At 45.3% G+C, this 27,821-nt stretch overlaps 1 protein-coding gene across 7 annotated transcripts; it reads right to left on the bottom strand.

Annotated features, from left to right (window-relative positions):
• Positions 1-133: 133 nt before the first annotated feature.
• Positions 134-27,821, bottom strand: foxb1b (forkhead box B1b). 7 transcript variants are annotated; one of them, XR_013778774.1, is made up of 2 exons: positions 27,429-27,821; positions 134-204 (listed from the first exon to the last, which is right to left on the bottom strand). XR_013778774.1 is itself a non-coding variant. In XM_079339716.1 (2 exons), the coding sequence occupies exon 2, from the start codon at positions 2,695-2,697 to the stop codon at positions 1,750-1,752; it is 948 nt and encodes a 315-aa protein (XP_079195842.1). In that variant the 5' UTR covers positions 2,698-3,129; positions 27,429-27,821; the 3' UTR covers positions 1,585-1,749. The 7 variants fall into 7 exon arrangements, 1 of the variants encoding a protein (XP_079195842.1); XR_013778775.1 differs by having other exon boundaries at positions 154-172; XM_079339716.1 differs by lacking the exon at positions 134-204 and adding an exon at positions 1,585-3,129.

The following is a 27,821-nucleotide window of genomic DNA, read 5'->3' as shown; positions in this document are numbered from 1 at the left end:
GCCCTGAGAGAGGAACAAGAGGAGGTTTGGAGTGTTTTGTGCAGGTGTGAATGCGTCCTACCTGCTGCAGCGACGTGCGACTTCTTCACCTCGCACTCGTACTCACAGTGAAGCATGTTTCAAGTGTGCAGACATTTACCCGTCATGCAGAGGGTCAGGTGAAGGCGTGTTTCTGCGTGTTTACAGAGGAGACCATCAGAGACGCTGAGACAGAGACAGAGGAAGACATGTCTCGAATGTTTGGTCTTAAAGAAGCTCAGGTCAGGAACACGTCATCATCGCCCCTCGCTGCTTCGTCTTTAAAATATTATCTGAACGATTTTTTCCTCAGCAGAAACCGTCGGCTTCCTCGAGCTCCTCAAAGAAGATTTTACAAGATAATTACTCCACATTAAAACATCAGCTGTCAGATAAATACAGAGACATTTACAGTGACTATAAAATAAAGAGGAGGAGGTCTCAAACAGAAGACCACCTGTAAGCTGTGTGTGTGTGTGTGTGTGTGTGTGTGTGTGTGCACAGGTGAATAAAAGGCCTCTTTACTGTTTGGTGTGTTTTTTCCAGGAAGGTCATTTTAATGGGAGTGGATGAGCAGACAGAGCGCAGGGAATCAAACGTCCCACCGTTCATGTTCATGCTTTTGATGCTTTGGGCCCAAACAAACACTGACACAGTTCACTTGTTCAGACAGGAGGAGCATGCAGCAGGTTACAAATACACAGACAGCAGGTCACAGCTTCTTTTAAAGACCAAAAAACTATCTTTAAACACGGCTGTCGATATGTATATTTATATTTATATATATATAAAAAAAACATCTAATTTCATTTGTGTGAAAAGTGCATCAGAGACAGCCGGTCCAATGTCTCCAGTGTGACATAAATATCCCATTTCAAGTCTCATCTCTGCGATTGTTCAAATAAAAACACTTTGAAAATAGAAAGAAAAAGTCAGAGTATTAAACATCAGGCATTTAAGAGGAAGAGTTTTTTTTTTTTTTTTACAAACTGTTCAACAGTTCAAGTTGAAAATCAGATTTCTGCATTTGTGTTATTTTTATTAAAACGAAGTGAAGATTTTATTTTCCTACATTTTGACGTTTTTCTCAAAATAAAAGTCATCAAGGTATTTTTAAATGTTTGACTTTCAAAATAAAATAATAAAAAAAAACCTTCTCTTTTTAAATTTGTTTTTATGCCTTAGACAAATACTCTTACAATAAAATAAAATAAAAACGACACAGCCTGATTATTTGGTTTAGTTTGACTTCTTTTTTCAGAGACTTCCTTCTCGGCTGAACTTTTTTGTTTTCGGTCGCAGAAAAAGAAACAGCAGAGAGGCCCCGCGTGCACAAATGTTAAAGAGTCATTAATCTGAGAGGTTTCTTTGAGTGTGAGAAGAAAAGGCTTCAAACACAAAAGATCCGGATCATTTGTCACGACACGATCCGACCCGAGTCAGAGAACTCAAATCACGTGAGGGTGTTTTAACGACACTTTCACAATCAATTAACTAATGTATCATAATTGTTGCTGAAGATCTGAGGCCAGCCTGCTGTTGCTTTACATGATGGGAACATGGTCATTCTTTTTTTTTTTTTTTTCCAAAGAAATTAACGCAATAAAAAATATTCAAAAAACAATGATCGCACGTCCTCGCATTCTCGTCACGGAGATGAAACACAGCTTTGGAGATGAAAAGTTTTTCTTTTATGAAGTCTTTATAAAAACAAAGTGTTGAGAGTCCCCGTCAGTGCACCGTCACCGCGGGCTGCAGCGCGGAGGCCGAGGAGGACAGCGCGTCTCCGTGCGCCACCGGGCTGCTCTGCCCGGCTGCGGTCTGCGGGGACGTGGGGCTCAAGGACTGGGGCGAGTTCGCGAGGAAAGCCGGGATGTGTGTGGGCAGCCCCGGCAGGCCCGCCATGGAGGTGGGCGTCGGTTTGATGGGCACCGGGAAGGCGGGCAGAGTCTGTCCGCTGTGACAGAGCGACTTCAGCGGCATGCCGTAGGCCGAGTAATCGCTGGTTGCCATGGAGATGGGGGTCGCGGTGTCCATCATGCCGGAGCCGTACATGTGCGGCCAGGCCGGGGTCAGCTGGTTGTGGAGCGGGTACCCGACGGTGGAGAAGGCCGCCAGCCCGCCCGGCATCTTGTACTCCCGGGCGATGATGTTCTCGATGGCGAACGGGTGTTTGAAGCCGGACGGCTGCGACACGGAGCTCAGGTTGTATCCAGCCGGCATCTGCGGGAGGTGCGCGGCGGCGTGCAGCGCGCTGAGCCGCAGCTTGGCCTGCTGCTGCAGGTAGTGAGCGGCGTCCTGCGGCTTGCTGGGCGCCAGCGGATCCGTGCAGGCCTGCATGCTGCCCACCTTAAAGCGCTTCCTGCGCCGCAGAAAACTCCCGTTCTCAAACATGTCGCCGCAGCTCGGGTGCAGAGCCCAAAAGCTGCCCTTGCCGGGCTGGTCCGGTCTGCGCGGGATCTTAATGAAGCAGTCGTTGAAGGAGAGGTTGTGGCGCAGAGAGTTCTGCCACCGCTGCGTGTTCTCCCGGTAGTACGGGAACCGGTCCATGATGAACTTGTAAATCTCACTCAGAGGGAGCATCTTCTCCGGGCAGCCCTGGATGGCCATGGCCGTGAGGGAGATGTACGAGTACGGAGGCTTCTGGTCGCTGTAGGTGTTCCTCCCCGGGCGAGGCATTGTGCCGAACCGGGCCGGGATAAGGAGAGTTCAGACAGTCCGCTAAGAGCAGGAACAAAAAAAAACACTTCTTTTCCAAACTTTGTCTCAACACTTCCAACTCTTTAAAACACCTGCCTGGTGTTTGGCACGCATGGCCCCGTCTGTCACGCGCTCTGCTGAAGCCCAAACTCCGCCGTTAAGTTGAAGAAAAGTTGCAGCGGCTGGTTCCTGTCTCCTCTCCTCTCCTCTCGTCCCCGCCTGCCTGGCTGCGGGTCCCCGGCAGGTGCAGCGCGGTGTTCGTCCTCCTCCTGCCCTGCTGCTGAGCTGCGCTAAGCGGCTGTTGCCTCCTCCATGTCCCTGTCCCGGTGTGTCCCGTGTGCGGGCTGGACGGCGGTGACAGCAGCAGAAAAGACCCCCGGAGAAGAGCTTCATTAATGGGCCACTTCTTCACTATCACATGATCACAGCCAGGAGGAGGAGGAGGAGGGAGGAGGGAGGGGGGCTCAGAGAGGGGGGGGGGGGGTACGGGGGGGGCACGATGTGGTTTCATTTACACGTATTTACATGGACGCACTGAGCCAACACGAGACGTTTTCATTTGAAGCTGCAGCGGCAAAGAGAGCAGAGCAGAGCCGCGAATGAAGCCTGATTATCGGGGACGTTTGTGACGGCGCTGCGCTGTTCCATGTGGAGGTATGTTTGGACACACTTTACGCACAGCGCGTTTGTGTGTGTATTCGTGTGTATTCGTGTGTGTGTGTGTGTTTGGGTTGGGGGGGGGAGGAGGGGGAGTGTTCGGAGCCCCCCAACAATTTGCATGGACAAATAGATCCGCTGAGAGCTGCTGTTTGAGCGGCTTTAATGGCAATTTGCTTTGTTTCTGTTTTATGTCAGGGGTTTTTTCTTTCTTTAACAGCTGCGAGCTGCAAACAAATCAGAGCACGAGGACAGGAGACTTTTATCATTCTTTAACACGTTTATTATTATTTTTAAATTACAAACGATAAAGAAGAAGTGTTTCTTAGATTAAAAATAAAATAAAATCAAAAAATCAAATCGTATTAATTTAGTTTTCTTTTTGATGACTCCTTTAATCTGTGGATTTTAACTTTAATTAGCTTCACCTGCTTTTGATCACGGACGCTTCTCAACAGACGGAGAGGTTTAAAGAATATTTAATTCATTTAAAGGACAAATGTCACATTTTTAATCAAATCTTTAAGCAGAAAGCATGAAGGCCTGAAGAGAAGTCAGACATTTCATTTTGTTCTAATTATAATAATTTACTTTTCGATTTATTTAAGTCTGAGTTTGTTTGCTTTTTTCAGTTTCTTTATTTTATGTTATTTTGTGCCTTTATTTAGAGACACGAAAGACACCAAATATTATCTGTCAGTTTGGTTTCTATCAAACCGTTTGTGTCATAATCCCACCAGACACCGGTCCACAGCGCTGCATTATTATTATCTTTAATTATTTTTGATGATTGTAGTTTTATTTTGAAGACGAGCATTCACTTTTATTTTAATTACCAAAATAAAACGTGTCATGAATTAACATGAACGAGCCTGAAGAACACGACGAGTCTTTAATTAAATCTTTTTTTTTTTGTGACACCTTGATGATGAGGTTAATCGTCTTTTAATGATGTGTGAGAGCTCTTTACTGTGAAACTGAATTATTTGATAGATTTACAAGACAATCAATAATCAATGAAACAACGTTCATGTTGAGGTTTTTAATTTACGATCAGAAGTTAATCCATTAAAATACTCCAGTGATTTAGTTTCCACCTTTATTTGTTTTTTTTGTTTGTTTTTTTTTGTCTTCGACATCTTCATCAGATTTAAGAGAAAATAAATATTTCCGTGCTTTGTGGAAGGGTCCCTGAAGGCAGCACGTGTCAGATGAAATAAAAGACTGATGATGTTTCAGAGGGACGAGCTGAAGGTTTAATATTCCCAGGAGGAGGACGAGGACCGGGAGGAGGACCGGGAGGAGGAGGAGGTGAGGGCGTGTGACACCAAACAGCCACTTTCACACGTCTGACCTTTGACCTGTGAGCTGATAATCTGACAGGGAGCGTTCAGGATGCAGCGACACGCTCACAAAACACAGACTGAGTGTGACGAGGAGAAACGTCCAATGAAGGAGCAGATTTTATTATTCATGTTTGAAAAAACAAATACGAAGATTTTTATGATTTCAATCATGATTTTCATTTATTTCTTCTTGAATGTTATTTTTATGCGTTTATCCTGATTTATCTTATTATTGTATTTTTTTGTTAAAAAATGTAAAAACAAAACAACTTTTTTTTCTTACAGATGGTTTTATTAATCTCTCTGTAATTTAGCTCCAGATTAAAAATCTTATATAAATATATATAAAGTGTGTTTCTTTATTTAAAGTAAAAATAATATCCAATTATTAAAATCCACACACGTTCATAAAAGTCCACATTTAAATAAAATTAACATTAACATATCACTGAAGTATTCATCTTAGAATAAACTGATGTGTTTAATAATTTAATGACATTTACTTAAATGTGAGATTTAAATCTCTCACATTGTGTCGTCTTATTTATTTGTTATTTATGTTATTATAATTATAATGTTTTTATTATTTCAATGTTTTGAACAGGAAGAATTTAAAATAAAGTTTTTTATTGATTAATCTCTCCTGAAGTCTGCAGCTAACGTGAAAAATAAATGAAGTGAAACTAGAGAGTGTGTGTGTGTGTGTGTGTGTGTGTGTGTGTGTGTGTGTGTGTGTGTGTGTGTGTGTGTGTGTGTGTGTGTGTGTGTGTGTGTGTGTGTGTGTGTGTGTGTGTGTGTGTGTGTGTATTCTGATTTGGGGTTGTCACCCTGGAAATGTTTCACGATGGTTTATGAGAAACGATGATTTAAGCAGGATAATAAAACGATATGAAACCTTTGATTTTATATTTCATGTCCAGTTCTGGTGTGTGAGGAAGTTTGAGCATCTTTGTGTCATTAAGGATCTTTGTCAACATCCAGAGTTCTTCTAATTTACACTGTTTTCTTTTCTGTGTGTGTGTGTGTGTGTGTGTGTTTATAGATAAATGGTTCTCTCTCTTCTTGTTTTGCACATGTTGTCGTCACACACACACACACACACACACACACACACACACACACACACACACACACACACACACACACACACACACACACACACACACACACACACACACACACACACACACACACACACACACACACACACACACACACACACACACACACACACACACACACACACACACACACACACACACACACACACACACACACACACACACACACACACACACACCTCTCTCTTCACTCTGTCAGATAAAGGTAAACTCTGACACCTGCAGACGCCATGAAAAACAGAACTCTCCCAGCATTGAGCAGCCGACGTGGAGGCAGCTCTATTTTATTAATTTAATTACAGCATCATGTCACAAATCACAGAATGGCTCGGGGTGTGTGTGTGTGTGTGTGTGTGTGTGGGGGGGGGGGGGGGGGGCTGACAGGCTGAAGTAGACGACGCCCTCTGGATTTACAGCCTGACTCGTCTCACAGCAGACAGAAAGAGACGACATGTTCAGGACAGCGAGCGTTGAACACGTGGGCAGATCGGGACGAGCTCACGTGTGTTCCTCTGAGGAAGCGGCGGCGGCGAGAAGAGGAGGGGACACGGCGTAAATCACAGCAGTTGACTGACATGAGGAATGACTTCATGTGGAGCCTCTGTGGGACGTCTTTCCTGCTTCACTTCATATTTTAAAAGTTGACAACAATTGATTATGGATTTATCATTTTGTTCAAACAGGCTTTAAAGTGCAACACATCCATAAATGTGAAAAAAAACAAAAACATCCAAATCATCTTATTTCCTCAGTGCAGCATTTTGTTTCTGTTCTTCTGTTTGCAGTGAGTTGAGCTCTCAGGGCCACCGTACAAAAAGACCGACAGATTGTCAAAGTTCTTCAGGATCTGAACCAAGAGGTCCAAAAACACTGAGAGAGTTTAGTGAGCTGCAGCACAAGTTGGATAATCCCTCCCCACAAAATACTGCCCATGTTAGAGAGAGAGAGAGAGAGAGAGAGTGTGTGTGTGTGTGTGTGTGTGTGTGTGTGTGTGTGTGATCTCCCTCCTTTCTAACTCTGAGTGCAGCTGAAGTGTCGGGGGATGATGAGGAGCGTGCTGAAGGACCAACGCCACTGCTGCTACTCTGCATACCCCCCCCCCCCCACACACACACACACACACACACACACACACACACACACACACACACACACACACACACACTGTACACAGCAGCTCTGCAGTCGCAGGTTGCTGGAGGCAGATGGAGAGTGGATCAGGTGTGATTTTGTACATTTTAAATGAAGTCTTCTCTCGTTCATCTTTCAAAAACACAAACACAACATGTACACAACATGTACACAACATGTACACAACATGTACAACCAATCCTGGCTCCCATGCATGACAACAACTGATCTCACATGTAAGATATTATATGTGAATTATACTTGAATTTCCCTCGGGATCAATAAAGTATCTATCTATCTATCTATTAACGGAGCGAGAGCTCACACTTCCTGGACAGTCTGGAAATATAATCTCTGCACAGAAAGCGAAAACGACCCGGCCGACAGCTTCAGTTCAAAGGACAGCAGCTAAAGACAGCCTTACTGTGTGTGTGAACACGCTAACATGGGGGGGGGGGGCTAACAGGGAACCGCTCCCTCACAGGGCCTGCCTCAAGTGGCCGTCTGAGGAACTGCAACCCCTCCAACATGGGATTCATTTTTCCGACAGCGACAGAAAAGCAAACAGTGGAGGACAGGTGAAAGGTGAAGAACGCACTCCTGACCTCGAGTGTCTCCTGTAGTAGCGTGGGATTGACCTCGAGCTGCTCGACCTCCTGGACGACCTTCATCAGGAGCCTACAGACAGAAAAGGATCACTTCACTCACTGCCTGTTCATGTGAAGGCAGTCATTGTTTTAACATTCAATTAGTGAAGAAAAAAAACGAATGAAATGACTTATTTCATCATGTAATAAAAGTCTTTCTTAGGGGGGTAAGGAGGTGTTTCCCGTCAGTCCCAGGTAGAACTGGGATCACCTGGATTGCCGGTTCGATTCCCAAGCTGCTCAGCGGGTCTGCGTCCGCTCCGGTCTGGTCTCACGCTCGAGTGGCTCTCGGCGTTCAGGAGGAGATTACTCCAATTAAACCGCTGATTAAGCAAATTGGAGGCTGATTAGTAAACGAGCGGCGGTCTTCAGGAGAGCTGCTAATTAGGAAGGCGATAAGCGTCTGTCAAGAGCAGCGAATGAGGCGCCGGCACTCGTTAAGAGATCATTACTCCACCAGGCTGCCGATACAGCGAGCCCTTCGCAGGGAGTGGAGACGCGAGGAAGCACCTGGACACTTTGATCAGAGGTTACAACCAATATATTTAGATGGTCGGTGAAGGGAGGAAGCCCATCTCTCACAGTCCTCTCACTGCAGTGAAACAGCAGACAGACAGTTAGTGAGACAGACGTTTGCCTGGTGGAGACCAAAATGCGAGCTTAAAGAATTCAGTGTCAGACGTCGGATGGAAGATGAACGATGTGTTCAGGTTGATCTGATGGACAGAGCAGCTGGAGTTCAGTGTCTTTAACTCGGACACTTTGACAGGAAGTCGCTCTCCTTGCTTCCTGCACGGCTCCTCGACTGACCCGCTGCAGTGTGTGAACGACCTTTCCTCAGGTAGCCCAGCCGGCTCCCCGTGAAACACACGTGCAGGATCTGATCGAGTGCAAGTCAACTTTTTATGTGTGTGTGTGTGTGTGTGTGTGTGTGTGTGTGTGTGCACCATGTGCTGGGTAGTTTAAGTGTGTGTGTGTGTGTGTGTGTGTGTGTGTGTGTGTGTGTGTGTGTGTGTGTGTGTGTGTGTGCACCATGTGCTGGGTAGTTTAAGTGTGTGTGTGTGTGTGTGTGTGTGTGCACCAGGTGCTGGGTAGTTTATGTGTGTGTGTGTGTGCACCATGTGCTGGGTAGTTTATGTGTGTGTGTGTGTGTGTGCACGATGTGCTGGGTAGTTTAAGTGTGTGTGTGTGTGTGCACGATGTGCTGGGTAGTTTAAGTGTGTGTGTGTGTGTGCACGATGTGCTGGGTAGTTTAAGTGTGTGTGTGTGTGTGTGTGTGTGTGTGTGTGTGTGTGTGTGTGTGTGCACCATGTGCTGGGTAGTTTTTTAGTTTACCAATGATGTTTGTGTTCAGCTCAAACATTTTTTACATTCAACATTTTAATGAAAACATTTATGTCTTTTTTTTTAATTCCCTTCATTATTCTCCATATTTTTATGTTTTACTTCCACGGACGTCTTTGTGACGGAGGATTCTTTTAGCTCTACTTTATTCAACATTTTCCTTAAACTCAAAAAATGTTTTAAATCAAAATGAGCATACAAGAAACTGTGTGTGTGTGTGTGTGTGTGTGTGTGAGTGTGTGTCTTTTACCGAGGTCATGACCTTTCGGTGACCCTGTCTGTTTAAGTGCAGTTGTACCAAACTGATCATTTAAAAAAAAACAAGTGAATGTTGAAAGACGGGCAGAAGCAACCTGCCGACGCCCCGTGTGTGTGTGTGATGGTCATGTACGCTCTGCACAGCGAGCCTTCAGAGACACACACACTGCGCTCTAAAACATCTGTGAGCCATCGGCTCAACCAAAATGTGTCAAATAAAACTCAAGCTGAAGCGTAGAAGTGTTGAATGTGTTCTGGCTCCCGCTGAATGTGAGACCGAGGGCCTCGCTGAGACTTCCTGATGAGTCTGTGTCGTGTCGACTCTCCGCAGAGGCATCGTCTCTCTCTCTCTCTCTCTCGACTCGCCAAGTGCTCCCCGCTCGGCCTTATTATGGGATACGCTTCTCGGTAAACGCAGCCAATCGAGTGCAGCGCATCCATGAATATCCGCGGCTCCGCGTCACTCGGGATAACACTCCATAACATTTTGGCGAGGTCTAATTATTCCATTTGCCCGGACCTGGCTGCCATTTAGATGCAAGGTAATTCAGCGTGGTATAACTCAATTTAATTTCTCCTGACTGGGATTTATGGAACATCAATAGCTCCTCAGTGGGACCAATGGGAGCGCTCCTTATTTATCCCCAAGTCCTCCTGATGTTGCATTTCTGCAGCTCAATTAAATACACGAGCTATGAGAATGTTTCACAAGTCTGTAATGAGAAAAAGCAGGACGGCCCTCCTCCTCCTCCTCCTCCTCCTCCTCCTCCTCCGTCTGAGTCAGAGCGCCGTGCTGAATTAGCGGGAGCTCAGCACTCATTACCTCCGAAATTAACTTCCAAAGACGGCAGAAACCGTCCGCTGTGATTGGACCGCCGATAAACTGACGCCTCTCGACATCGACCCCAAAGACTGAAAACACACACAGAGACAAATCACATGCAGGGAGTCAAAGTCGTTCAATGTCTCCTGAGACTGATCCACTCTGTCAGAACATGATCAGAACTCGAGCTCTCCTGAAACAGAAGGAGGTCGAGCTCAACTTCCTTCATTGACTGAGAACATGCAGTGTGTGTGTGCCGACACACGCAGGTGATTCCTTTGGTCACCTTCATATTTCACGTGAATCTGTTCGTGGTCGACCACTTTGAGACTGAAGTTTTGCGTTTTTGGCTTCAACCATTTCTGGGGTTTTTTTTTTTAGCCGTAAGTGATCATGAGTGACGGGTTCAAATCCCTTTTTTTAACTGATAGTGATATTGATGTTACAATCTGAATCCATAATATATACTCAACAAAAATATAAACGCAACACTTTTGTTTTTGCTCCCATTTGTCATGAGATGGACTCAAAGATCTAAAATTCATTCCAGATACACAATATTACCATTTCTCTCAAACATTGTTCACAAATCTGTCTAAATGTGTGATAGTGAGCACTTTTGCTTTGCTGAGACAATCCATCCCACCTCACAGGTGTGCCACATCAAGATGCTCATCAGACACCATGATTAGTGCATAGGTGTACCTTAGACTGTCCACAATAAAAGGCCACTCTGAAATGTGCAGTTTTTGCTTTATTGAGGGTCTGGGGACTCAGAACCAGTCAGTATCTGGTGTGACCACCATTTGCCTCATGCAGTGCAACACATCTTCTTCGCATAGAGTTTATCAGATTGTCAATTGTGGCCTGTGGAATGTTGGTCCACTCCTCTTCAATGGCTGTGCGAAGTTGCTGGATATTAGTGGGAACTGGTACGCGCTGTCGTATACGCCGGTCAAGCACATCCCAAACATGCTCAATGGGTGACATGTCCGGTGAGTATGCTGGCCATGCAAGAACTGGGACATTTTCAGCTTCCAAGAATTGTGTACAGATCCTTGCAACATGGGGCCGTGCATTATCTTGCTGAAACATGAGGTGATGTTCATGGATGTATGGCACAACAATGGGCCTCAGGATCTCATCACGGTATCTCTGTGCATTCAAAATGCCATCAATAAAATGCACCTGTGTTCTTCGTCCATAACAGATGCCTGCCCATACCATAACCCCACCACCACCATGGGCCACTCGATCCACAACATTGACATCAGCAAAGCGCTCACCCACACGACGCCACACACGCTGTCTGCCATCTGCCCTGAACAATGTAAACCGAGATTCATCCGTGAAGAGAACACCTCTCCAACGTGCCAGACGCCATCGAATGTGAGCATTTGCCCACTCAAGTCTGTTACGGCGACGATCTGGAGTCAGGTTAAGACCCCGATGAGGACGACGAGCATGCAGTTGAGCTTCCCTGAGACGGTTTCTGACAGTTTGTGCAGAAATTCTTTGGTTATGCAAACCAATTGTTTCAGCAGCTGTCTGAGTAGCTGGTCTCAGACGATCTTGGAGGTGAACCTGCTGGATGTGGAGGTCCTGGGCTGGTGTGGTTACACGTGGTCTGCGGTTGTGAGGCCGGTTGGATGTACTGCCATATTCTCTGAAACGCCTTTGGAGACGGCTTATGGTGGAGAAATGAACATTCAATGCCCGAGCAACAGATCTGGTTGACATTCCTGCTGTCAGCATGCCAATTGCACGCTCCCTCAATGCTTGCGCCATCTGTGGCATTTTGCTGTGAGACAAAACTGCACATTTCAGAGTGGCCTTTTATTGTGGGCAGTATAAGGTACACCTGTGCACTAATCATGGTGTCTGATGAGCATCTTGATGTGGCACACCTGTGAGGTGGGATGGATTATCTCAGCAAAGCAAAAGTGCTCACTATCACACATTTAGACAGATTTATGAACAATGTTTGAGAGAAATGGTAATATTGTGTATCTGGAATGAATTTTAGATCTTTGAGTCCATCTCATGACAAATGGGAGCAAAAACAAAAGTGTTGCGTTTATATTTTTGTTGAGTGTATGTGGCTAACGAACTGTTTCATTTAGGACTTAACATGCAAATGTGTGCATATATATGTTTGTATTTTTAAACATTACTTATATGACCCCCCCCCATCATATCCTGTTCTGACCTGCTGACCTGAGGCGAGCTCGCTCAGCTCCTCGAGCTCTTGTTATAAATGTTTGTACCTGCGTGTTTTCTGCTGCCCTGCCACCACTCCTCTCTTCTATAATGTTGAAAAACTAAATAAAGCACAAATAAATATATTTTTAGAAAAGAATCCTCCTCATTACTCCTCCCTGGACTTCAAACAGTGACCTTATTAAATGTGCCGTTTGAACCCGTTTCACGCTGGACGCTTGAAGTTGACGTTTTCCCCACAGATTTGTCCGGGTCACTTTGTTTTTATTTGTCTGTTTGCTTTGTTTGTTTGCAGTCCAACTTTGTATCTTCCACCTCACTTTGTTCACTAGTGGGGGGGGGGGGGGGGGGGGGGGGAGAGACCACGAGACCAAGCTGTGACTGAACCTCGCCGCACACGTCCACCAATTACAGCCGGCTTCTCTTCGAGGGCTCGTTAGAATTAATGACAGTCTGGAGCGCCGTTCGCCTCTCCAGCTCTTCACAGATAAAAGCCGTTTGGCATCTGGGCTCCGTCCACGCCGAGGCGGCTGCTTACAGTGAGCCGCCACCGCCGCCGCTGCTGCCGCCATCAACGCCACCGCCACCATCACCGCCGCCGCCTCTGCTGCGTGATACTATGAATATTTAATTAATAATTAGTCATGTAATTCCTCCTCAGGAGTTATTATCCCTCAAACTGGTTTGTGAATTTAATTATTAGCAGCCTTTTTGTTTCCACGTCGGCCTCATTACTGTCAGGATTGATGTAACATAAACTTCATTAAAAATTAAAGTGGGATTCTTTAATTACGAGGCCGCCCTCGCCGAGGCCCGAATTAGCCAACTCAGTGATGTGCAAATGAGAGCATTATTTAAGAAACATGCTGGAAGTAGTTATGCTAATTCACCGGGGTTCACAGTGGCAGACCTTTCCACTCGCGGTTGCATATTCATTAAATGCACTATGCAAATTTAATGTAGCAGCCTTAGTAATGCCTTGTTAATTTATTCAGATTTATTGAGTAAGACTTGTAAAAAGTACCAATTTAATTAGCCCGTCTCCTCGGATGGCGGCCGGTGATGGCTGAGCTTTTTAAAAAGAAGAAACATCATGTTTTACAATGCGCCGGCGTTAAAGGGGGGGGATGTTTGCGGCACTTATGGGGGGGCCGCTCGGAGAGAAATCACTTAAACTGCCGCTCGTGTTCCCAGAGGGAGGACGGGGAGGAGGAAATAAGACGTCTCCTCTGAGTGAAGTCCACAACTGCTCTCAAAACGGCGGCGGTGAGGCCGTTAGCTCGACGTCTGTGGGGGGGGTGGGGGGGTCGACCCGGGAGGTATTTAGTGACGGGCTGTTTCCCCACGATGCAACGCCAAAAACATCGCCGGAGGAGCCGTCAGATCCCACAAACACGGAGACAGACACGACAGGAAGAGGTCACGAGGTGAAGGGAAGAGTTGACGCAGAGTTCACCTGCTTTATCTGATTCTGAGCGAGTGATGATGGAGCGCGCACACACACACGCACACGCACACGCACACGCACACGCACACACACACACACACGCACACACACACACACACACACACACACACACAGTGAGGGAAGGAAAGAGAGAGAGCAAGATGTGAAAGGAAGAACAGAAAAAAAGAAGATCATTTAGACAAGCAGAGTTTTGTCCACCGTCACCTGAGGGGAGGGGGGGTCAGGGGGGCGGGGGGGGGGGGGCAGGAGGCCTCCAGGTCTAATTGGAACTGATGCTGGTTCATTTCAGGCAGCAGATATTCAAGTTAGATCGGACACAATCACACGTTCACCTTCCTGTGAATGAATCAGATAAAGCAGGACAGCTGTCACGCTGCGCTCTATAAAACACGCCGACTGTGAACGCCTCCCTTCTTCCTCTGTAAACTTCTAAAGTCAACTTTTCTCTTCTCAAACTTGTGACATGAGGAGCAGAAACACATCTCACTTCCTGCATCTCTGTGGATAATATCCGTCCTGACAGTCGGAGGATCAGGCCTTCGGCAGGTAAAGCCCACGAGTTACTCCGTGGTTCTGCCCTCCTTTACGTTCAGCTGAACGCGGGTCTGTGTCAGCTCGTAGATCAACACATCACTGCTGCTCCTGGTGTCGGGCCCTCGCCCTCCGCAGCATTACCAGGAAACAGATTGGTGAGTCGGTGAATTAAATCCACAGAAACCCTGCAGGAAATCCCTTCACGGGGAGCTACCGAGTTGTCTGGAAGAGAGATGGAATAACAGGCTTGTTTAAGGTCAAGATTTGCAGTGGCGGGTCGGGGCTCAGACGTAAATGCTCGGTAACACCCCGGCGGCTGATTGCTTTACTCTCCAGACGATGTCAATTTTTTTGTCTGTGGAGCGTCGGGCACGCTTGGTATTAAGGCGGCCACATGTCGAGGGCCCTTGTCGGCTTGTTCGCTCGCAGGCGAGTCCTGAAGCCCGGCTCTATTATCGGCTGAGCCCGGAGGAAGGCAGCTGCCACCTCCAAGAGTAATAGCACATTACATTCTTAATGTTTCTGATACACAGGACGCTCCTTGTACAATTCTCCGATGATCTCTCTCTCTGTTCTTCCTGCTGTTGTTTTGGCTCACTCCTCCGCCCTCCTCCCTCACCCGCGTTTCGGCTCGGACTCGCCGCGCCGCATTCATCACGGCGACGCCGAGGCGTCGAGGGAGGACGCGGACGACAAGGAAGTCATTAGAGAGGATGAATCTGTTGTATTTACTCCTCGGTTATGCAATAATAAAGACGGAGGACGGCGCGGGACAAAAGGAAATGATGGTCTTTACACAGCACAGTCGTTTGGCTTCAGAGTCGGAGCGGCTCGTGAGGAGACGCTGTGAGGGGACGCAGCACACGCTCACAGATATCTTTATGTTCATGTGCAGGTTCTTCAGGATATCAAACAGTCTGGATACGTTCAGAGAGTTTCCAGAAGGTTCCTCTGTTTCATGCTGACAGCTCACCTTCGATATCAGAGGTGTCCAACCCCTCCCATCAGAGGCCCAAATCATTCCATTCATTCAAAACACACCTTTTCCCCCCCTGGCCTTTGAAACAGGTTAAAGGAAATTCACGATTTCAAAATAAAAGTCTGTGTTGTTCCCCCTGGCCTTTGAAACAAGTTAAAGGAAATTCCCGATTTCAAAATAAAAGTCTGCGTTGTTCCCCTTGGCCTTTGAAACAGGTTAAAAGAAACTCACAATTTCAAAATAAAAGTCTGTGTTGTTCCCCCTGGCCTTTGAAACAGGTTAAAAGAAATTCCCGATTTCAAAATAAAAGTCTGTGTTGTTCCCCCTGGCCTTTGAAACAGGTTAAAAGAAATTCACAATTTCAAAATAAAAGTCTGTGTTGTTCCACCTGGCCTTTGAAACAGGTTAAAAGAAATTCACGATTTCAAAATAAAAGTCTGTGTTGTTCCCCCTGGCCTTTGAAACAGGTTAAAGGAAATTCACGATTTCAAAATAAAAGTCTGTGTTGTTCCCCCTGGCCTTTGAAACAGGTTAAAAGAAATTCACGATTTCAAAATAAAAGTCTATGTAGTCCTCGCCTGTGCAGCACTTTAGTCAGTTTTAAACGAGCGAGACAAAAACAAATGTGTCTCTACTTTTGGACACAATCATTAAAATAAGAGATCATCATCATTTTAAAACATGGTGAAGTAAAAGTTAAAACCTTTATAATCCTTACAGGAGCACTGCCTGCAGAAAGATTCATGTTTATATGATGTTATAGCTGTTTACACTGGTGCAACTTGTAATATAAAACTAAATATTAACTGAATGGGAGGAAGTGAGGCGGTGAGCTCGTCTCTGTCTACTTGTATACTTTCTGCTCACACTGGTGAATTACTTTCAGGTTTTATTTTGTCTTCGTCGGTGCATATATTTGCAGCAAAGCTTCATTTCCTCTGCTGCTGATTAACCAAATAAAAGCTGCCTGATAAATAAGGATTCAATTATCAAAAGATTAGTGTGTGATTTTGTTTTTGATGTATTTAAAAGCAGCACAGCTCCGTCCCGCTCCTGTGTGCATGCTGTAATTAAATCAAAATCCTCCTCAAACACATCACAAAGCGCGGCGTCAGGAGTGAGAGAAGTAGCAGACTCTGCGTTTGAAAGTGTTTTTCCAGAGCTTAGCCGGCGCACACTGTCAATTAAATGAGAGGAAACTTCAATGGAAGTGCAGCAGGAAAACAATCTGAGCCTCTAATCCAACAATCACGCAGGACAATCCTGAGAGAGCGCCGTGTTTTACAGACCCTGAATGCAGCACGGATCTCAGGACTTATCAGCGTCTGCTTCACTCTGATTAAAAAGTTTGACACATTTCTACTTTGCTTTGAGTTTTGAGGACTCGACGCCGGACCATCGTGAAAAGGAAACGCTGCTGCAGAGAGCAGGTATCACACCGTGCGTCCTGTATCGACGCTTTACAGCAATGCATTGTGGGAGTCTCTGCCGGACACACAGAAAGAGGTATAATCTGTGATATAAGGCAGGCTGAACACAAACACACAAACCGTTATTGACGCATCCAGACGCCACAAATCCTCAGGTCAGAGATAAAAGTTGATTTTTAAACAGCTGATAAAAAAACATCACTTAAGATATTTTGATTTCACATCTTTAAAACATTTCACTCAGAGGAATCGCTGCACCTTCTTCCACACTAACAGACGTGTTGTGAAACTATCCGAGGAGATCAGCGTGGTTTATTTATTTACATGTAGAAAGACGATGACATCATCATGGGTATAAAATAAAAATAAACCAAGTATTCTTTGACACAAACATCATGATGTCATTTCACACACGAGCGTTCGAGGCATCTGTCCAAACAGAAGTTTCTCTTTGCAGTATATTTCCAATATTTCCTCTTTCCAGTTTTCCCACCTCCGACCTCCTTCCCTCTGCAGGACGGCGTTCCCGACATATAAAGGAACAAAAAGAGAAATCTGAATCCACCTCAAGTCTTTGTACTAAAAGACTAAAAGACATGTGTGCCTGTTTGTTATCTGAGGATCTTCATTTAAAGACACAGGTCACAGGTTTATGATTTTATTTATTTTTCATATATATTTTCAATATATTTTTTTTAAGACATTAAAGTTCAATTCGAGTCTCTTTAAAAACTGATATCGACTCTTCTGTGACCTGAATGACGAATGAATCCGGATGTTTCTGCAGCATCCAAATCCTCTCCCGTTTTGTCTTGTTTGTTTTCAATCCAGACGTGTTTGGTTTCACTTTACACTCGTATGGATTCTGACTGTTTGATGAGCAAACACACAGCAGCCCGTGCACAACGGCGCCGTGTGAAAACAACACTTTTATCATCGTTTTTCATTTTGAATCAAGCGAGCAGATTCTTCCGCTCACAGAGCTGCGAGTGCAAAGCGAAATAAGTGCGAGTGGATGCAGAATCAAGATGAATGCTGAGCGCAGACGGACGGCGGCTGATGAAAACTCAGCAGGAGGCCACTCCATCTTAACATGGCCGTCCTGTGTCTTATGATATCTTATCATTAGTTTCCCTGACAGTGATGGAGCAGGCGCCGTCGCCCCCCCTCAGCGCCGCGAGCCGTGTATAAAAGTAACCTTCTTTCCATAATAATGGCCATTCGTCACTTCTTTAACTGTCAGAGGACGAGGGCCTGCAAACAAAGTGGGATTTAACAAGGTGTGTGCGGAGCCAGGAGGGATGCTCGGACCAGTCACATGGTCCCGTTCTGTTAGCGGGACAATCTGCCAACATTACCGCTCTGATGCGTTCAGGGAGCGTGGGGAACAAACGGGCCCTGTGGTTGTTAAATAAGATGGGGAGGAAGTGCGAGTGATCCCTGGAGTGTGTGAGGAGATCGCTCAGCTCAAACTTTCAAAGACAGAAACTTCCACAGGACAGAGTCTGCCCTGGTCCGCCCCCCCAAGGCCTGTTTAGTCGGATTATCCCATAATAACTCCGATTGGTCGACCTACACGTTTCAACGTTAGATTACAGGTGTAGTTTGAACACCTGTGGTCGGAGGTGATGGACGGGTCAGACATCCCTGATTGTTTTGACCAAACGCTACGAGGACTTTTTCCTGCCTCGGATTAGGATTGCAAAACTCCAGGAATTTCAAAGTTGGAAAATTTCCATGGGAATTAATGGGATTATGTATTATATGTTTTAAACATTTAAATCTGTGCAAGCTTTTTTAATAATTCTGCATTAAGACAAAACTATTTATCTATTTTTAACCCTGACCCTACATTATTGATATTTATACTATACCTCAATTTCCAGTTAATTCCCATCAATTCTCAAGGAAAGTTTCCGATCAGGAATATTTCCAAAATTCCCAAGCTCAACTTCCCATGGAAATTTTCCCGGAAACTTTCCACCCCTTTGCAGCCTCACCTGGAACCAACCAACCCCCCGACAGGAAGTGACCTGGTGGTCCTGAATGAGACGCTAAAGGCTAAACAGGATGTGGATCTTAAAGGGTCACCAGTGACCGTCTCTGACTGGATCCCTTTTGAGGAGAATCATTTCCCGTCCTGCGATTGGTGGAAAATAAAAAGAAACAAAAATGACTGCGTTGCATGTTGTGTAGATGAGCTGAACGTTCAGGTGCAGAGAAGCTAGCCGCTACCGCGAGCGTCTCTCAAACACGTCCAATGAGGAAACCAGCAGTGTGTGTGTGTGTGTGTGTGTGTGTGTGTGTGTGTGTGTGCGTGTGTGTGTGTGGCCTTCATACAGTATTGGCGTTCCAGTTAAGACAACAAACGAGCAGATTATTGTGTCGCCTCCTGTAAGTGGACAGACCGTTTAGAGCCATCCATCACACACACACACACACACACACACACACACACACTCACTCACTCACACACACACACACACACACACACACACACACACACACACACACACACACACACACACACACACACACACACACACACACACACACACACACACACACACACACACACACACACACACACACACACACACACACACACACACACACACTCACACACACACACACACACACACTCACACACACACACACTCACACACACACACAGAAACTGCACCGTCTGTCACCATATACTGTACTGTGTTTTTTGAAACACCTGGAATGAGCTGAGCCTCCTGATTGGTCAGCAGTATAGCAACAAGCCCAAGGGTGGACAGATCACACAAAGAGCTTGATGAGTCACTTTATGCCAGCAGGACGGCGTGCTCCTGTCTGCAACATGCACTCGCCTCCAGCTGCACCACTTCCTGTTAGCATCCGGCGTGCGAGCTGCCTGCCTGATTCCAAGCCTTTCAGGCTGCGTCACAAGAAGTTAGCATCTAGCATGCTAACCTCCAGCCTGACACGAGTTCAGCGTCCGCAGTATATTAATGTGGTTACCGGTCAGCTGTCCCCGACAACACGCTGACGACGGTCCTCTTCCTTGTCCCTGCTGTCATTCCGCTCAGGTGTCCCTCCCGACTTGCAGCAAGGACTCTGACTCCAGCGGGCCGCCCCGGCCAAAACACAGCCTTGACTACCTAACTGACTCCCTGTGAGTCCCTGGAAGAGGCACCTGTGGAGGCGCTGCTGCGACACCTGCGTTCAGCCAATCCTGCAGATCAGCATCCCTGCGCAGCGATATATATATGAGTGCAAATCTCGTCTGGATGCAGTTTTTATTTTCAGACAGAGTTTACCGACTTCCAATATTTCAGGTGTCGTAGCTGCTGAGATTTTGTTTCAAACCTTTAACCCTTCACCTCCCGCAGCAGGTGTAAACTCTGTGATTGTTTAGAAAGGTGGGATCATTTGAAGGAAAGCAGTGTGCTCTCCTCCATCACTCAGTTTAGTTTGTCCACTGTCTCCTGTGGCACACGGACCAATCAGATGCTTCCTCCTGTCCCTCAGATAAGTCTCTCTCTCTCTCTCTCTCTCTCTCTCTCTGATGCTGCAGATAAAGACGGATGGATGCGAGTCTGCTGCCGCCCACGGTCAATGAGAGCACTCGCTCAACACGACAGGCGGAACTGAGGTGGCAATCATCGCAGCTGACTGTCTGCCATGTTTACCTGACGGCTCTGCAGCGTCGCGTCACGTCAGACTGGAAACGTTTGAACAGAACTGAACCAAAGAACTGAAGTCGACGAAACGTTGAACCGTCACTCCCCCGATGACTGATCAAGAACAGGAAGTGTTCGAGTAAACAAATGTTTATGCTGTTCAAACAATCAAACTCACACGAGCAAAGTTGTCCCACGCTCTCCTACAGATCGTGTCGTGTATCCACATCCTCTTTACGCCACTTCTGATGGGGAAGTGTCGGTCGTCATGGAGACGAGACAGACGTGCGGCGCTTTTCTTCAGCTCACACACGCTTCATCCAAGCGCTCCTGCCCGCGCTTCACCGTGATGACGTTTATGATTGGCAGATAACCAGCCTTGTGTTGAACTTCCTCTTTAATTGTTGCTAACTTTATCGTCGAGCCGTTAAAGCCCAGATGATCTTATTCTAAATCAACGGGACGATGAACGAAAGGTCCCGGATCAACAGAGCAAAAGATGGCCGACGGCCGATGTTCAGCTCGTTTTGCTACGTGGACATGAAGGACTAAGAAGTGAATTATTGAACTACAGGCGAACGGTCATCTTCCTCGTCTGATTTAAATTGGCAGAACTTCTCGCCCGGAGCTCGCTAAGTTTCATGTAAATGGCTCCTGAATGATGATTGGACGTGCTCAACACTGAGTGAGCAGTGACAGAGGAGATTAATCCGTGGCGGGCCTGCAGGAGGAGAAGCTCAGCGTGCTCTTTCATTAGTCTTTAGGGCCATTTAACTCCAAACTCAGAGTGGATGTGGAGGATTAACACGGGCCCCGCCGCCTCGCCGTGATTGATGCGTTTGATTATGTTCATAAAATACTTTGAGAGGAGGTCGCTCGTGTCGCGTGTGAAGAGATGACTTACGGCTCCGCTTCTCTCAGACAGGAGATGTGACTGTGCGGCACAGTCGACGCCATCAGAGAGACAAAAGCCAGGCGTGGCGTTAAAGGAAGTTCATTCAGTGTCATTAGCTGCGCTTTGTTAGGAGTCACACACACACACACACACACACACACACACACACACACACACACACACACACACACACACACACACACACACACACACACACACACACACACACACACACACACACACACACACACACACACACACACACACACACACACACACACACACACACTCACTGAATGTAGTGAATACAAATCCGATGCAGTTCTGGTATCACAATAAATGAATTCACAATGAACACGTGAAAATATGAATGAATCTAAATGAAAACTCTCTCAGCTGACAACAAAACAAATTTTGTTGTGAAAAAAAAAAAAAACTTTGGATTTATTTTGGACATAAGAGAAAGGCGTCACGTCGATAAAGTGTCAAACATGAAAAGGAGTAGACAGACTCCCGTTTGATAATCGGCTCTATTTGAAAAGTATTGGTCTTGAATTTGAAGGTCACTCAGGGTCAATAAAGGATCCGATCACTGCGACGGTGTGATTCTAAAAACATTCAATTAAGTGACTCACTTTGGACGGGTCTGAACTTTCACTTTCTGTTTGTTTGTTTTGTAAAGCTGCTGTATTTGTTTCTTTGTTGTTCTTGTTTAAAATAAAGAAAGAATAATTTAGAGTCGTATTCGTTGTCCTGTTCCTCACAGCTCGGCTCTTCCCCCCTTTTCCCCTTTTTTTTGTTTTAGTGAATTTAACGTGCGAGCGATCCATCGATCACGATCCTTTCATGTTTTCACTCCCACAAGGTCACTCAGCCACAAATTCAATTACGTCTCCTTATTAATTGGCACATTTTAAAGAGTGCTGGAGCGCTGATTTATGTTCAGTTTTGTGAACACACACACACACACACACACACACACACACACACACACAGTGAAAGGAAACCATCCCAGTGTTTATAAACCTTTAGAGACAGATTTCTGATTGTATGGATCTTCTTGCTGTCATGTATTGGCTCACACTTTGACTCGAGTGGCGTCGTGGTTTACCCGTCCTGCTGGGCTTCTACAGCTCACACCTGGCAGACACATGGAGCGTATTGTTTTTTAAATTTAAGCAGGTGATTAACACCTTGAGATCGAGATCTCTTGGTCAAGAGGGCAGCAGCACACGCCGTGATTAAAACAGCTCACAGACAATAAGTTTAAAAATGAACAATAAAGTGCCGAGTCATGATGACAGGTTACAATTCAGACACACAGACACTGTTTTGTGTCCTTTAAGATCGAGGTGAAATGAGGTCGGCCATTTTCAAGTCATCCTGGAGAAAGTTCCAGGTAGAGGGAGCAGCAAAACTGAGCGCTCTTTTTTTTCCGAGCGAGGGCTATGATTGGCTGCTGTCTGGCCAGTCTCTGGACTGATTGGTCTTGAGAGATGCTGTCGGAGGCTACCACAGCGCCCAGGGACTTGGACAGGCCGCCTCCTCCCTGATGGAGAAGTTGGGTCATGACCTTCAGGCAGATACATCCAGCTGTAAGGGGTCCCTATAGGCCGGACCCTGACCCTGCTGTAGGGGCAACAGGTCTGACCTGGCCAGGATGAGGGACATCTGAATTAACTCGTTTTGCTCAAAACCACCACGACCCCCGTCTATGACAGATTTGAAATGGGCAGCATGTGAGGTTGTTCTCCAGGCTGATATTCCGGTACTTTCCAAGCCTTCAGATCAGGATGTTTGAATGCACAGCTCCTCTGTTATCAGACGCTTCTCTGCATGTCTGGTCCTCGCCAACAAAAACCAAACAGGAGAATGAGAAACACGGCAGAGACGGAGAAGAGTGTTTAACTCCAGATCGCCGTCTGCTAATTAACAGTAATGCTGCTAATTAGAGCGAGCCGTGTTTGTTCTGTGAGATCAGAGAGCTGCATGATTGAAGCGCTAATCCACCCAAATCACACAGACGACGCTCTGTTTGTCTTCTTCTGAGGAAACATGGGAGGTTTCTGTCAGCAAACACACTTACAGACTTCACACACACCCTTCGTAATGATCAGCAGTGAATCAGTCAATCTGATTGAAGACACAATGAGCTTCATGATGAAGACTGCAGAGGGAGTCTCTCTCTCATCTTAGTTGTTACTTTTACTCCAGTACAAATTCAAGATCTCATTACAGCTCTTAGAGGTTGACGCTTTAAAAACACATCTAATAATGAACAAGCAAAATGCACAACAGCCAGAGCTTTAGCCTCGATCAAACTGTCGCCATAGTAACGCCCCCGTGATGTTTCACCCGCAATCTAACGATGCGGCGGTGTGACGGGTGGATGAAGGGATCCCTCCTCTGTACCGTCTTCAAAGTTAGTGACAGAGGCAAGTGTGTGTGTGTGTGTGTGTGTGTGTGTGTGTGTGTGTGTGTGTGTGAGAGAGAGAGAGTGTGAGTGAGTGTGAGTGAGTGTGTGAGTGTGTGAGTGTGTGAGTGTGTGTGTGTGAGTGAGAGTGAGTGTGTGAGTGAGAATGTGTGTGTGTGTGTGTGTGTGTGTGTGTGTGTGTGTGTGTGTGTGTGTGTGTGTGTGTGTGTGTGTGAGTGTGTGTGAGAGTGAGAGTGTGAGTGAGTGTGTGTGAGAGTGAGTGTGTGAGTGTGTGAGTGTGTGTGTGTGAGTGAGAGTGAGTGTGTGAGTGAGAATGTGTGTGTGTGTGTGTGTGTGTGAGTGTGTGTGAGAGTGAGTGTGTGAGTGTGTGAGTGTGTGTGTGTGAGTGAGAGTGAGTGTGTGAGTGAGAATGTGTGTGTGTGTGTGTGTGTGTGTGTGTGTGTGTGTGTGTGTGTGTGTGTGTGTGTGGAGCTCTCGCTGTGCCATGCTTCTGCAACGGCGAAACACAATGTGAATCCACAGACTGGGACACCAGTATACGGGGCCTTTCAGAGCACTTCTCACCAGCATTCATTGTTGCTAGGCAACAAAAGTTAGCCTCCACTTCCCTTCGTCATGACCTCTACAGGTCAGTTTTGTTGGTCGCTCGAGAAGATGAGTCAGATTCAGTTTCTTCTCCGCAATAGTTGTTGACTAAGATCAAATCAAAAGTCCCACCCCCCCCCCCCCCCCACCCCCCCGGCTCTTCTGATTGGTCGGTTAGGAAAAAGGGACATTGGCAGGTACGGCGCTGTTCTGAAAACAGATGAATGATTAAACTGAAAGCGCTGTGAGTGTAGAAATAAAAACAGCTGACAGTGAATGTTCACGTTCAGGATGCTCAGCTCTGAAACTCACAACTGCTTCTGTTTAGAGAGGACGGTCTGACAGGCCCTTAAAGTCCTCTGACACCATATTTGCTCATTTCTTGTATTTGATATCAGAACCAAAACATTGCAAACATGCACAATGTTTCAAATCTCAATAATAATAAACAGGTATGGTGATGTTAAGGTATCATTTGGCCCCTGATGATTCCCACCCTACATGATGTGATGCTACATGTGACAACTCAGGACCCTCATCTGTTTACCTGTCACACTTGTTTCAAGTTTTTTTTAACTCTTTCCAGTATTTGTGCTAAGCTAAGCTAAGCTAAGCTGAACACACATTAGCTCCCTTTGTTGACAGCAGAATGACGGACTGCTCCTTTAAAATGCCTTTTTTCTCTTCACATCAGCTGCTGCCTTAAAGGTGTCCAGCAGGTTTACAGGATTACATAACATGTTTTCTATACACACACACACACACACACACACACACACAGCTACAAATCATGTGGCATCAACACTTTCTAAATCTCCAAATTAAATCTGCAAACAAACAATTACTCGAGTCAACGAGAACAATTAATGGCGTGCGGCCTCTGAGGACTGAATCTGCATATTGAATGAGCTCATTAACATACCGGTGAGAGATGGAGGCGAGCTGCCGGAGCTGCTGGCTTTTAGCCTCACATTAATCAGCTGTTGAGCCCCCTTCACACCGACATGCAGAGAAACACTCGACAATGAAACACTCACAACGATTCCAGCCGTCTGTACACGTCGGCCATGTTTCTCATGTTTCTGTTCACCTGCTTTAAATTAAAGGCGTCTTCTTCTTCTTCATCACTTCACAAAGCAGGAAGTCGTGTAAAAGTTGAAATATTGATGAGAGAAGTTGTAATGATGAGTACAAATTAAAAAAAAGTATTCTGGTTAAATATCGTCATCACAGAAGCAGAGAATTATAATAATAACAAGTAATAATAAATAATAATAAGTGGAGTCAAGCTGTCTCTGATTGGCTGTCATTCTAAACTGTTCAAAGTTGAAGCACTTTCAAATTGATTTGATGCTGGAAAAAAAACAACTTGCCTTCGAAAAGTAATCAGATTTTTTTTTATCTAATGTTCCAAATTAAAAAAAAATCTGTATTGTGATCATTCTTACATAATAATCTGAGCAGCACATGTTTTGCTTCCTAACTAACCCATTCTTTTCAGTCATTTCTGTTGCACATATAGTGAGCGACGAACCAACGCTTCCTGATATCTGAAGAAACCGCTAAATATTTGTGGAACTTATGACACAAAAGAATACTAAAGGCAACATCCAAATGTAGTTTTTAATTCCACCTTCAGTCTCCTGCAGGAACATTTCAGTCTCAGAAGTCAAAGTTCTGCAGAGAGCAGAACAGCCTGTTTCTAATGGCCCGTCTGTCTGGAGCGTTGACTCCACTTTCCCTTCATCTAAATGTAATGCAGCATTGTGTTTCTCCATTAGCGCCTCACAGAGTCTGAAGCTGGGTGAACATCTCTAACGTTGCACTTTTTCAACCAATGAACGTTCAACAGAAATCTGTGAGAGCTCAACAATAACAAACTAATTAAACTTCACCCTCACGTTAGCAAACACAGGCTGGCAAAGAGAACACAGCAAACACACTGAAAAAAGAAATACATAGAAACAAGGAGTGGTGGTTTCTAATTGGCTGTTTTTTTTCCTCCACATAAAGTAATGAAGTGCAGTACTTTGTGTTTGGTGAATGATCATCAGTCCCTCCCGCTCGAACACACTGAACATCTGAAATATGAATTCTTGCATCATTTTTAATCATTTCTCCACACGTTGAGCCCACACTCCCTCCCAATAATTGCGTTTTCCGTCCTCTCCGTTCATATATTTACCGAGAGCTACTGTGCTTTATTTTCCCTCAGCGTGGAGACGGAGACGGGGGTCAGAGGTCAGCGGAGCGGCTGGCTAAACAGATCTGTTCATTAGCAAACAGCCGTTCACAACGCTCAGAGACGACATCCATCACACAGAAATGCTTACAGCAGCAGGCGAGCCGCTTTACGGACAGTCTGAGAGGAAACCTGAGGCTCACAAACATCCACAGCTCATGGAGACACAAACTCCCTCTGAAACAGACACAGCACTAACAGAGTGAACTCAAGTGAGGTGCTTATGTGACAGTTTGAGGAACTTTACTGTGTATGACGTTACAGTGCAGTATATTTAAAATCATAAAAATGAGTGAGAAGTTTTGCAAAATGCAAAGACTGTTAATAAATTACGCTTTCTTCCATCAGCTGTGTCCACAGTGTAGCGCTTGCACAAAGCTTGTGACACATTTTTTTGTGTTTAAAACATATCAAAGGATATTTCCACAGACGAGTGTTTTTAAAAGTGTTCATGATCTGTTGTTTGTTTGTTTTCACCATGTTTACTGTTGATTTTCATCGAGCTGGAGCTTCATTTAAGGGCTTTCAATACAGCAGGGTAACTTTTCTCAGTCTCAGTATAATACTTACAGTCTATAGTCTCAGCCTGATGATCAATAAACTTTAATATGAATAATTAAATCGATCAGATTAATGACTGAATTCTAAAAGTAACTTTACCTGACTGCGGCAAAAAAAAGAAGTTCTAATTAAAATATAAAAATTAAATAATTCAAACAAATCTAAAAAAGAAAAACTATCTGTGGATTTACAAAACAGCCTATTTTGACTGTGAGCGGAAAGCGGCTGTAGTTACCATGGAAACAGCCACATCACGTCAAGTCCCACTAGCTCGCTGTAGCTAACGCTAGGCCAAGACAAAAACAGAACAAAAAAAAACAGAATAAAGAAAGGTCAACTCACAACACAAACTTTTAATGTAACTCACAGGTTTGTCTGGCAGTCCTCGTCTTTCTCTTCCTCATCATCCTCCGTGTTTGGTGACGCTACAGCGTCTCCTCCGTGTTAGCTCAAATCAGCCTGGGCTCGTGATCGATACTGTTTGTTTTCTAATAAAAGAGTCCATAAATCAACAGTAAGTAACACCCACGGTAGTTTTATTGAATCGTTGCAATACTCTTACTTTATTACAAATGTGAGAGAAATATGTGTTTACCATAGACTGTAAAAGTCAGACTAACTTAATGTACGAAATAACCAATCAAATCACAGGAGCTCAGAGTTCAGCGGTCATCATCGTTGCGTGACTGTGACGTCACTTAATAAAAAAAAATACATGTTTTAAAGGTTCATTAAAAGTATTTTAATGTGTCGTTGTTGA

Source organism: Symphodus melops (assembly GCF_947650265.1).
Source record: "Symphodus melops genome assembly, chromosome: 3".
In the NCBI taxonomy this organism is placed as follows: domain Eukaryota; kingdom Metazoa; phylum Chordata; class Actinopteri; order Labriformes; family Labridae; genus Symphodus; species Symphodus melops.
The sequence above is the reverse complement of the archived record's forward strand: the minus strand, read 5'-3'. Positions and strand labels throughout refer to the sequence as shown.